This window comes from Garra rufa, chromosome 1 (assembly GCF_049309525.1).
Source record: "Garra rufa chromosome 1, GarRuf1.0, whole genome shotgun sequence".
Classification (NCBI taxonomy): domain Eukaryota; kingdom Metazoa; phylum Chordata; class Actinopteri; order Cypriniformes; family Cyprinidae; genus Garra; species Garra rufa.
The window spans coordinates 16,270,798-16,283,871 of NC_133361.1; the positions used below are offsets into that span (position 1 = coordinate 16,270,798).

A 13,074-nucleotide genomic window follows, 5' to 3' on the forward strand; every position below is an offset into this window, starting at 1 on the left:
CTTTGCATGATAAATGTCTCATTTTGCTGCTTTTGAAACATCCAAGAAAAAACTACGGAGACCAGCCAAAGAAATGGTTGCTTTTAAGGGTGTTTAAAACTTAGAAGAAAAAACTTTGACTTTTAACAAGCCCATTATAGAGTGGACGTCACATCTTGTACACATTATCACTTTATCTCCAACTATAAATAATTGGAACTCTAATGCAAATATACGAGTAAATAAAAATTCATATTGAATAAAATAAAATAATAATAAAAAGTTAAATTGTTTTATTATAATTATTTTTAAATTTCAGAATAAAATTCAATTAAAAATATTTATAGTCAAATTAAAATGATCATAATATCATTTTAACACTAATCATAAAAACATTGAATTGATATGAAACAATTGTAAACAATGTATATCTAATAAATTAAAATGAATAAAATACAAAAACAATACAACATGTATTTCAATAGTATTATTATTTTAAGTTTAATTATAAAAAAGGCATTGCAGCTGTATTTTTAAATAAAAAAAATATCTAATAAATTGATAACAAAAACAATAAAAACGCTTTTTAAATTATTTTTTATTATCATTTTCCCATAAAAATTAGGAATTGCAATGCAATTGTACTGTTAAATAAAAAAAAACTCCAATAAAATACAAAAACGAAAATAAATGATTGTAATATTACTATTTTATTTCAACTAATTATAGATATTTAGAATTGTAATGCAGATTTACTGTTAAAAAAAAAAAATATTATAGCGTTTTAAACACTTAAAACTTTTTTTTATTTTAAATTATGCAAATGTTAAAATAAAATACACCTGGGGGCAAACATGCGTTATATGAAACACACCTGAGCTCCTGCTGTGCGGCGGTGGAGTCAAGTGTGTCCTCCAGCTCTGTCTTCAGCGCCTCCAGCTCTTCTCCCAGATCTCGTCTGTGTTTCTCGGCTTTGGTCCGAGCCGCTCTCTCCAGCTCTAGATCCTCCTGAAGTTCACTCAGCTGAGCCTCCAGCTCACGGATCTTCTTCTGTGCCATATTCTTCTGAGCCGCCTCCTCCTCGATCCTGATGAAACACAGTCACTCATCAGCTCTAATCCTTCATTCAGATGGATCAGCATCACTTAACACTCGATTGTGATTGGATAAGGTGTGCGTCTTACCTGGCGAGTGCCTCCTGAAGCTCCTCCTCCTTCTTGGCGAGTTGCGCTCGCAGTTCAGCGATCTGAGCCTGGAGCTCTGCGATCTGATCGTGAAGCTCTGTAGAGTCGCCCTCCAGCTTCCTGCGGTTCTTCTCCAGCTCCTGGCGCTGCTTCTCCTCACGACGCAGACGGTCTGAGCAACGAAGAAACCGAATTTAGTGAGACAACTTATGTGTCTTGACATTAACAACCAAAGCCTAGCTTTAAAAACACTAACTAGATAAAATAGTTAATCAAGACAAACTTTAGGTTGGCTTGAGAAAGCCTAGCTTGAAACTTTAAAGCAGCTGTAAATGTTTATGGTTTTGAACTTTATATAGTTAGATATACATTTCTTTTTTTTATCCATTTTCATACAAATGTAAAAAATTATATATATTATGCTAATCTAGCCATCTGCACACACATATATGAACACACACTGTATAACTAACTAAATAACTTTTCCAATATATATGATAAATTATATACTATCCTATTTTCATAATGATCATGTATATTCATATATTATTTATTCATATTATTCCTAGAATTATATACTTTACAGAATGTATATATTTTATATTAGACATGTATTATGCTAGATTTGGTATATTTTACATGAATTACACACATTTATATTCTACATTTGTAAATGTATTTACATAAAAAAATACAGTATAGTTTACAAAAGTTATAAACTTACTATATACAACATTATTTACACAGAAATATTTTTTTATATATTTCTATCATTTATTTATTTTTATTTATAATCATGTATTTATGTTATATGCTATTTTACATTATATGCACACACATTAACTACACACTATAAATATATAGTATAATATGAATATAATATACATTGTACATATTTATATGTACATTATGAGTACTATATTTTATGAAAATTATATATTTAGATTTAGAATTATCATGCTATATTTCATATTGATATTATTATGTATATATAATTCTATTGATTACAAAAGTTATATATTTGTAATTGTAAAGACAAAGCATAATGTTTCGCTTACCCTCCAGGTCAGTGATCATGGCCTCGTGTTTGTTCTTAAGTTTCTGCAGACTCTTGGATTTCTCCTCCTCCTCGGCCAGGTTTGTGGTGAACTCAGCGATACGTTCTTCCATAAGTTTTTTCTCCTGCAAAACCAGAAGAACGGTGAGGAGAAATAGCTAGCGTTTAAACACAACACCCAACCAATCGCATCCGCAGACAGACCTTGGAGAGTTTGTTGTTCTGGTCGTCCAGCACCATCACTTCCTCTTCGGTTTTCTTGAGCTTGGCCTCCATTGTGACCTTCTCCAGCTGCAGCTTCTGCCGCGCCGCCTCCTCCTCGTCCAGCTGCTGCTCCAGGTCGGCGATGTTCTGCTGCATCTTCTTCTTCTCAGTCTGCAGGTGATTGGCTCGCTCCTCCTCCTCTTCCACGCGGGCCTCCAGATCGTGCAGGATCTCCTCCAGCTCCTGCTTCTTGGTCACTAGGCGGTTCCTCATCTCGTCGGCCTCGGCACACAGATCCATCTCTGCCTGCAGCTGCTCCTGAAGAGCCATTTTCTCTGCATTTAGCTGCAGAGAGGAACAAACATAACATTAACGTTTCCACTGGAACTTATATTCTCATAAGTAAGAATATACCCTTTTGTATCTGTATGTTTTCTTATTATTTTTGTCCAAAGGGAGTCTATGGCAGCCCTATGAAGGGAAATTGGTAAAATTTGGCACACTTGTAGTGATGGCCATGAATAGTGATCTGACCAAATTTGGGGTCTCTAGGACCAACCCTATAGAGCCACCACTAGTTCAAATATCCAACCTTAAAATGGTAATAACTCCTGAACCCCTAATTCGCTAAAAAAAAAAGAAACTTAGTACAGCTGATTCCTCTCTTCCTGCTCATCACATTCAATAGCTTACATAAGACTCACCCATTACAGTAGCAGCTAGTACATTTTGAAAAGTACAGTATTCAGTTCTTTTGCTACTCCTCCTTGAATATTGATCCAATTCTTCCCAAAATTGGCTCAGATTATCTTTGGACTGAGCTGCACAAAAATAACTGAACAATTTTTTTTTTCATTCATCTTTGTTCAAAAGTTATGTCGCAAATTTAACAATGTTGACCCAAAATTGGTTCAGAGGCTACATAACTCCTGAACCCCTAATTCTATAAAAAAAAAAAAAAGAAACTTGGTACACCTGATTTCCTCTCTTCCTGCTGATCACATTCAGTAGCTAACATTAAGATTCCACCCATTACAGTAGCGGCCATTTTGAAAAGTACAGTTTTGGTTTTTTTGCTACTCCTTCTTGAATATTGATCCAATTCTTCCCAAAATTGGCTCAGATTATCTTTGTTCAAAAGTTATGATGTTGCAAAGTTAACAAGGTTGACCCAAAATTGGTTCAGAGGCTATATCTTGGCCAAACTTGGATCAGTTGAAATGAAACTTGGTATGCTTCATCAAAACCATGCTCCGAGGGTCCATGCCACTTATGGGTCGCGAGATACTAAAAATGCACATTTTTGCTTATGACTTTTGAGTTTGCCAGAAAATTATGAGGATATCAATCTTGTCAGGATTGGCTGAACCACATCTCCGCCATTTTGAAATTTGACAATATATTTTGGACCTTTTGACATATCTACACAAAAATCGGTAGGAATCATCGGCAGCATGTCCCAGAGGTACCTGAGAAGTTTGAACAGTTTTGTTGTGAGTTTTGTTCTTCCTGCTCTGCACTGCGCTACAGCCCTTCGGTGGCTTGGCCCTGTAACTGCGGCTTGCAGCTATATTATAAATAATATATTATAAAACAAGATGGAAAGCGTTACCTGCTGCTGTTTGACCTCCATCTCCTTCAGCTGCTGTTCAGCCACCACCTGCTTCTCCTTAACCTTGTTGAGCTCCTCGTCTTTGGCCTGCATTTCCTCTTCCTGTCGGCTCACCTGCAGCAGCGGCTTGACCTGAAACACACACACGGCATCAGTACAGAACACGCATTAAGAATAACAGCAAATCCAATCTTGTGCGAGTGCTTTTATGAACCTTAGTGAAGAGTCTCCACCACTGCCAGTTCCTGAGCTTCAGATACGCAGCACAGTTCCTCTGGATCACCCTCATGGCTGTCAGCTGCTGCTGCCTCTTAGCGAATGCCCTGAACGACAAACACAAACCGTTACACACCACAAGACAGCATTATCAGTGGACTTTAGTTCATGTGTAGATCTGTTTTCCTTATTATGCGTATTCTATATACTTGCAACTACTTTAAAAATTACATAGTAACACCCAAGTAACCAATGGGTCAATACCACTGTAGTTTGGCGTCCTGTGCATTAATAAGTCATTTGCCACGGTAACTTAACATAAAAACGACTATGAAAGGGTGTGTAATATTAGGCTAAGTTTTTATAATCATAACAAAAGCATTACCGTGCTCTTTACAGGGCTCGTACAGATACTGTAAAATTAAATTCCAGGACTTTCAAAGACTTTTTAAGAACTTCTTATTTGATTTTCAAGGACTTCCATCTATCTTCTGCTAAGAATGACATAGCAACACTGAAGCAACCACCCAACACACTGACTAGCAATGCAGGTAGTAACTACCTAGAACACCTTAAAAACTGGCCAAGAATACCACAGCAACAACCTAGTAACCACCCAAAAACATTGTACAAACTGACTAGGAACCACATAACAATGACCTAGCAAAAGCAAACACTAAAAATTGGCTAAGAACCACATAGCAAAACCATAGTAACCAATAAACTGACTAGTAATGCCATAACTACCTAGAACACCCTAGAAACTAGCCAAGAACAACATAGCAACACCCTAGTAACCACCCAAAAACACTGTACAAACTGGCTAAGAACCACATAGCAATGACCTAGCAACAGCAAACATTAAAAACTGGCTAAGAACTACATAGCAACACTCTAGTAACCAATAAACCAATAAACTGACTAGTAATGCCCTAGTAACTACCTAGAACACCCTAGAAACTAGCCAAGAAAAAAAAAACAGCAACAATTTAGTAATCACCCTGAACATCAAAGAAACTGGCTAAGAACAAAATAGCAATACTGTAGCAACCACCCAATAGACTGACTAGCAATGCAGGTACTAACTACCTAGAACATTTTAGAAACTGGCCAAGAATACCAGAGCAACACCCTAGTAACCACCCAAAAACAGTACAAACTGGCTAAGAACCACGTAGCAATGCCATAGCAACAGCACACACTACAAACTGGCTAAGAACAAAATAGCAACACCCTAGTCACCATCTAGAACACCCTAATAACTGGCTAAGAAGTAAATAGCAACACCCTAGTCACCATCTAGAACACCCTAATAACTGGCTAAGAAGTAAATAGCAACACCCTAGTCACCATCTAGAACACCCTAATAACTGGCTAAGAACCAAATAGCAACACCCTAGTCACCATCTAGAACACCCTAATAACTGGCTAAGAAGCAAATAGCAACACCCTAGTCACCATCTAGAACACCCTAATAACTGGCTAAGAAGCAAATAGCAACACCCTAGTCACCATCTAGAACACCCTAATAACTGGCTAAGAACCAAACAGCAACACCCTAGTCACCATCTAGAACACCCTAATAACTGGCTAAGAACCAAATAGCAACACCCTAGTCACCATCTAGAACACCCTAATAACTGGCTAAGAAGTAAATAGCAACACCCTAGTCACCATCTAGAACACCCTAATAACTGGCTAAGAAGCAAATAGCAACACCCTAGTCACCATCTAGAACACCCTAATAACTGGCTAAGAAGCAAATAGCAACACCCTAGTCACCATCTAGAACACCCTAATAACTGGCTAAGAACCAAACAGCAACACCCTAGTCACCATCTAGAACACCCTAATAACTGGCTAAGAACCAAATAGCAACACCCTAGTCACCATCTAGAACACCCTAATAACTGGCTAAGAAGTAAATAGCAACACCCTAGTCACCATCTAGAACACCCTAATAACTGGCTAAGAACCAAATAGCAACACCCTAGTCACCATCTAGAACACCCTAATAACTGGCTAAGAAGCAAATAGCAACACCCTAGTCACCATCTAGAACACCCTAATAACTGGCTAAGAACCAAACAGCAACACCCTAGTCACCATCTAGAACACCCTAATAACTGGCTAAGAACCAAATAGCAACACCCTAGTCACCATCTAGAACACCCTAATAACTGGCTAAGAAGTAAATAGCAACACCCTAGTCACCATCTAGAACACCCTAATAACTGGCTAAGAACCAAACAGCAACACCCTAGTCACCATCTAGAACACCCTAATAACTGGCTAAGAACCAAATAGCAACACCCTAGTCACCATCTAGAACACCCTAATAACTGGCTAAGAACCAAATAGCAACACCCTAGTCACCATCTAGAACACCCTAATAATTGGCTAAGAAGCAAATAGCAACACCCTAGTCACCATCTAGAACACACTAATAACTGGCTAAGAACCAAACAGCAACACCCTAGCAACCACCCAATACACCTACTAGTAATGCCCTAACTACCTAGAACATCCTAGAAACCAACTAAAAATACCACAGCAACACCCTAGTAACCACTAAACCCAATAAACTGGCTAATAACAATATAGCAACACCCTAGCAACTGCCCAAACATTGAAAAACATTGTCGTTAAACTCTATTCCACATGTTGTGACACTCACTTGCGGGCGACGTATCCACGGCACCAGGCCTGGAAGTTAATGATGACGTCGGTGATCTTCATATCGCGCTCCTCCTCCAGGTGAGCCAGAACTCCAGCGCGGAAAAACACTTTGCTCTGTCCGATCCGGTACAGGTTGGGATCCAGCTCCAGTGCTTTGATCTGACACAGACATGATCAGTTTAGTAAACTTAATAAAGTAACACTGGATGAGTTTGAATCAGTTTATTTAACTGTAAAACCAGTCTCACCATCAGCACGCAAGCCTGTTTGCCATCCATGAAGCCTTTGGGAATGGAGTTCGGAGTGAGGATTTCATACCTGAGTGAAAACACAAACTATTATTAACATTGTGTAAAAATACACAATCAGCACTCTAACTTCAATTAGTAAGAGCTAATTAATAATTAATTAGATTCAGATGCTAAGAGAATACGATTCTTAGGAGGAATAATTGAGGGGCTAATTGTCCGATACCTCTGTCTGAACTCCTGGAAGACAATGCGGTTGGGGAATCCCTGTCTGCAGATACGGATTCCCTCCAGCACACCATTACACCGGAGCTGATCCAGAACCAGGTGAGGGTCCAACTTACCAGCCTGAGATGAACGGAGACACAAAACGCAAAGGTTTATGATGAATTCAGGACGTATAGCTGTCTTTATAGTTATCGTTCTTGGTGTGGACACTAATATAGTTATCGTTATAGTTTTTAGTCCATTCCTGAATGCCAAGCAGCTGGTACCTTTTTCTCGTGGTTGGGAATGATGCAGCGGACAAAGTTGGGGTTGGTGTTTCTGAGTGTGGCCATCAGTTTTGACAGCTGCTCCTTATAGAGCTGCCCGACTGTCCGGAACATTCCCTTACGGGTCTTGAACGCACCTGGCAGCTCCGACATTCCGGCCACCTTATCCAGACCTACGATACGGTCCACTGAGAGACAGACAGACATAAAGAAAGTGACAATCACCACGCTGTATGAGCTTCATCTGAGGCATGCAGTCTGGTCATGATGTGAAAACTACCCACAGTTTAGTGGGTCATACACACGTCAGCACTGGTGACAAACCACAGACACACGATGCTGGTGAAAAGTGGAGGGGAGGGACACACGGGAAAATGATCCAAATCAATGCAGTGCAGGTGACACGTATGAGTGTATCTGTGTGTTTGTGTTTTGTCATCATGTATATATGTATGTGTGTGTGTGTGTGTGTGTGTGTGTGTGTTCAAGGGACCAAAATAAACACTTACCTCGTTCATGAAAACACAAGTTGAATTGAATGACACGGATTTCAGAACAATCACAAACAATTCATTCTGCTCGCGTTTCATGAACGAGGTTTAACGAGCACAAAACAAGAGAGTTTCATATTGCATGTTGCTAATTGACAAATTCAAAAGCATTTACAATAATTTCTGTTAACTGAAATAAGGCTGTATTATTATAAAATAAAATTAAGTCTCAAAAACTCTGAAAAGAAATGTTTAAGTTGAAGCACTAAAATGGAATATTAGACTGAAGTAAAATTAAAACTTAAATAATAAATTAAATATAATTAACTTAAAATTAAAACAGCATAAAAACGACAAAATCTATAATTATAAATAATATAGTTCACAATTTTTTATACAGTCGTCATTGTTAGGTTTGGCTGAAGTGAATTTTGGACCCTGTGAGTGTGTGTGTAACTGCATACTGTGGTCATGTTTCACTGGTGAGAACAGAACCAAACCCATGCAGTTTTATACCCATTTCTGCAGTACCACAGACCAACAGCGGGGGCGCCAAAGCACACTATATTACACAGAGAGGAGAGACAGCAGAAATATCAGAGATACATCTCAACACCTCAGAGAAACACAGTCACGCAGAACAGCTGATGGAGATGGAGGAGGAGAAAAACGTTATGGGAGAGAAAGAGAAAAACCAAAGATGTCACCTGGCTCTAAATGAAGGAAAGGAAAACGTTGATAGAAATAAGCTCTCTGACAGTTCTGGACCTCTGAGAGAGATGGACAGACAAGAGACGGTGTGTACAGAGGTCCAGGAGGACGTAAAACAAGGGGCGGACGGATGGATGGATGGAGAGGGGAAGAAACAGAGGACCAAACACCAGCAGAAGAGAACAAATCCAGTGAGTTTCCAGCCATGTCGGCCAGAGTGTAAATACGTTAGTCATTGTTTCCCTTTGTTGAGTTTAAAAGCTTCACACCTTCACATCCTGTGAGTTACAGACATATTTCTTCAACATTTCTGGCCTATTCAATTTAGGAGCTTATCCAATGTGATCTTTCAACTCACCGTCCTTCCACAGCTCTGAAACAAACTTGTCGGTGGACTGATTCAGCAGAGTTGCCACATTATCGTTCAGCGGGTCCATGTTCTTCATCAGCCACTCGTCCGCCTTATAATCCACCTGGGAAAAACAATCGGAGGTTTAAAATTCCCAATGAAGACCCTGTAATCGCACATGAGTTCAGCCGAGGAGCATGCCAGCACCTTTCCAGCGTAGTGGATGATGCAGAAATCGGCCTCGTCCTTCAGTTTCTTGGGTTTGTGGAATTTGGAGTGTGTCCCCTGCTCCTGCAGGACCTTCTCCACAAAGCTCTTGTCCGTGGCTTTGGGGAACCAACACTCCTCGTCCAGGAGAGCCAGGATTCCTGGAGGACTTGCCTGGAAACACACAACACAGCTTACAATCAGCATAAGATCATAACTCGGGAAGATCAGGAAACCAAACTGGGTTTAGGATTTTTAAAAATAATAGATCCAAAGTTGTCTTTTCCAAATTTTAAACATCAGGATCTGATCAATATTTCAACTATTTTTGTCCATCTTGGTCCAGCTAATAGCCATTTTAACTAATTTGAAACAGCTAATGACCATTATTGTCCAGTTTGGATGAGCTAATAACCTTTTTAACCAGTATATACTAGGTAATGACTATGCTGACCATACTGGTCCAGCTAATACAATTTTATGACCAATTCGGACCAGTTAATGACCATTTTTAACCAGTTTGGGTGAGCTAACACCATTTTCAACCAGTTAGGACAAGCAAGTGACCATTTTTAACCAGTTTAGACCAGCTAATAACATTTTTAACCAGTTTAGACCAGCTTATAATCATTCTGAAATGGTTTAGACCAGCCAATAAGCATTTGATCATCTTTGTCCAGCTAATAACCATAAAAAAAGGTTTGGACAAGATCATGACCATTTTGAACCAACTTAGACCAGGTAATGACAATTTTTGGCAACCCAGCTAATAACCAATTTTAACAGGTTTGAACCAGTTAATAACCATTCTCAACAAGTCTGGACAAGAACATGACCATGTTTAACCCATTTAGACCAGCTATTAACCATTCTGGACCTCGCCAACTTAGCTAATTACCATTTTTGACCAACTTGGTTCAGCTAATAGCATTTTTAACCATCTTGGTCCAGCTAATAACCATTTTGACCAATTGTAACCAGCAAATGACAATTTTTGACCACCTTGGCCAGCTAACAACCACTTTCAATCAGTTAATGATCATTTTTAACTAGCCTGGAGCAGCTGAAGACACTTAAAAAAATACTAAATTCAGTTTGATTTCAAATAGTGGATTCCAAGCTCTTGATTGCCAATATTAAATACCAGAATCTGCTTAACATCTACCCATGAAGGTCACACAGTTGTTCTAAGCGTTGCAATATCGGTGGAGTTTTTCAGAAATAATAACTGGTTATTGGTTTACCTTCTATATCTGCTCTAACCAGTTTGTCCTGGATGATGTACCAAGTCAACCATGGTCCCTTTGGCTGGTAGTCTAGCTAATCAATGATTTAAACCAGCTTGAAGCAGTTTGGACTTGATGGAAACCTCAGATCAACTACTACCTTTCTATCTACATCAACTGAAGATCATAAGGAAATCATACCAGACTAGTATTTTTAAATAACTGATTTCCAAGTTCTCTATTCCTAGTCTTAAACATGAAACCATCTCTGAATCATATAATCATTCTAGGAGTGGAGAGACGCTCACAGGTTTCTCGATAAGATCGATGCAGGGCTGCAGGTCGAGGCCGAAGTCGATGAAGCTCCACTCGATGCCCTCACGCTGGTACTCCTCCTGCTCCAGGATGAACATGGTGTGGTTGAACAGCTGCTGGAGCTTCTCGTTAGTGTAGTTAATGCACAACTGCTCGAACGAGTTCAGCTGCGGAGAAAAACAGAAACACAGTTACTGCTAGGAATTGTGGGTAATCTCACTGTAAGCAACCTTGAGGTTGAGAAGTCTGCTGTACCTCGAAGATCTCAAAACCAGCGATGTCCAGGATGCCGATGAAGGAGGCGCCCTGACGCTTGGTCTTATCCAGAGCTTTGTTGAGGCGCATCACCAGCCAGCGGAACATCCTCTCATATGTGGCTTTGGCCAGAGCCTCCACCGCAAACTCAGCCTGCTCCTGCGTCTGGGCCTTCTGCACATAGTCACGGCCCACTTTGATGCGGGGCGAGAGGATGGCGCGTGTGAAATCTGTCACGTTCATGCCCATCAGATGGCACACCTTCTGGGCGGCTGGAGAAATGAAAGAAAAGTCATTTAGAAATAGTAACTGATAACAACAAGATGCTGGTTTACCTTCTCTACCTATTCTAACCAGATGTTCTATCCGGTCAACCATGGCCTCATCAGCTAGCAGTCTAGCTAATTAACCATTTAGGCCAGTTTGCACTAGCTAATGACCATTTTGGCCAATTAGAAAAAGATAGTGACTATTTTTTGACCAGTTGGACCAACTAAGGATAATTTTTGTTTAGACCAAAAATTTGAACAGGCTAATGACTATTTTTGACTAGTTAATGTCAAATTTTAACCAGCTTGTAGCAGTTAATCACTATTTATGGCTAGTTGGACCAGCTAATAACCACTTTTGTTCAGCTTGTACCAAATAAAGACCATTTTAGCCACCTTAGACTGGCTAGAAGAATCATCTTTGAGCAGGTAATGAGCAGTTGAGCATTTTCAACCAGCTTGGACTAGCTAATTCCATTTTTGACCAACCGCACTAGCTAATGACTATTCTTGACCAGTTAGACCACCTAATGATCACTTTCAATGAGTTTGGACCAGCAAACAACCATGTTTGAGCAGCTAATGACCATTTTCAACCAGTTTGAACTAGCTAATGACCATTTTTACAAATTTGGGCCAGCTAATGACCATTTTGGCCAGCTTAGACTAGCTAAGCACCATTTTTTGAGCAGCTAATGACCATTTTCAACCAGTTTGAACTAGCTAATGGCCATTTTTACCAATTTGGGCCAGCTAATTACCATTTTAACCAGTTTGGACCAACTAATGGCCATTTTTGATCAGTTTGGACCAACTAATGGCCATTTTTGATCAGTTTGGACCAGCTAATTACCATTTTTGAACAACTGCACAAGCTAATGACTATTCTTGATTTTCAATGAGTTTGGACCAGCAAATGACCATTTCAACCAGATTGGGGAAGTCAATAGCCATTTTTGGCCAGCTTGGGCCAACTAAAGACCATTTTGTCAAGCTCAGACCAGCTAATAAACATTTCTGAGCAGCCAATGACCATTATCAAACAGCTTGGACCAACTAATAGCCATTTTTGACCAACTGCACCAGCTAATGACTATTCTTGACCAGTTAATGATCATTTTCGATGAGTTTGGACCAGCAAATTACAATTTCAACCAATTTGGGGCAGTTAATAATATTTTTGGCCAGCTTGGACCAGCTAATGACCATTTTGGGCAGCTGAACCAGCAAACGATTATTTTTTTTTTTACCAGCTTGTAGCAGCTAATGACCATTTTCAACCAGTTTGAACAAGCTAATGACCATTTTTACAAATTTGGGCCAGCTAAATACCATTTTGCCAGCTTATGCTAATGACTATTTTTGATAAGTTAGACCACCCAATGATCACTTTCAATGAGTTTGGTCCAGCAAATAACCATGTTTGAGCAGCTAATGACCATTTCAACCAGTTGGGTCTAGCTAATGACCTTTTTTTTTTTTTTTACCAATTTGGGCCAGCTACTGACCATTTTGACCAGCTTGGACCAACTAATAGCCATTTTTGATCAGTTTGGACCAGCTAATAACCATTTTTGA

General features: G+C 39.4%; 1 protein-coding gene across 1 annotated transcript in view; it reads right to left on the reverse strand.

Annotated features, from left to right (window-relative positions):
- Positions 1–13,074, reverse strand: part of LOC141290479 (myosin-9-like) — a 56,713-nt gene that overhangs the window by 910 nt on the left and 42,729 nt on the right. The window contains exons 12-25 of the mRNA XM_073822640.1: positions 11,228–11,499; positions 10,966–11,139; positions 9,432–9,605; positions 9,234–9,348; positions 7,674–7,861; positions 7,406–7,527; positions 7,180–7,249; positions 6,930–7,090; positions 4,251–4,359; positions 4,037–4,168; positions 2,425–2,769; positions 2,222–2,345; positions 1,164–1,335; positions 854–1,066 (exon numbers count right to left, since the gene is read on the reverse strand). Coding sequence (XP_073678741.1) covers positions 854–1,066; positions 1,164–1,335; positions 2,222–2,345; positions 2,425–2,769; positions 4,037–4,168; positions 4,251–4,359; positions 6,930–7,090; positions 7,180–7,249; positions 7,406–7,527; positions 7,674–7,861; positions 9,234–9,348; positions 9,432–9,605; positions 10,966–11,139; positions 11,228–11,499 — 2,371 coding nt within the window. The remainder of the gene's footprint in view (positions 1–853; positions 1,067–1,163; positions 1,336–2,221; positions 2,346–2,424; positions 2,770–4,036; positions 4,169–4,250; positions 4,360–6,929; positions 7,091–7,179; positions 7,250–7,405; positions 7,528–7,673; positions 7,862–9,233; positions 9,349–9,431; positions 9,606–10,965; positions 11,140–11,227; positions 11,500–13,074) is intronic.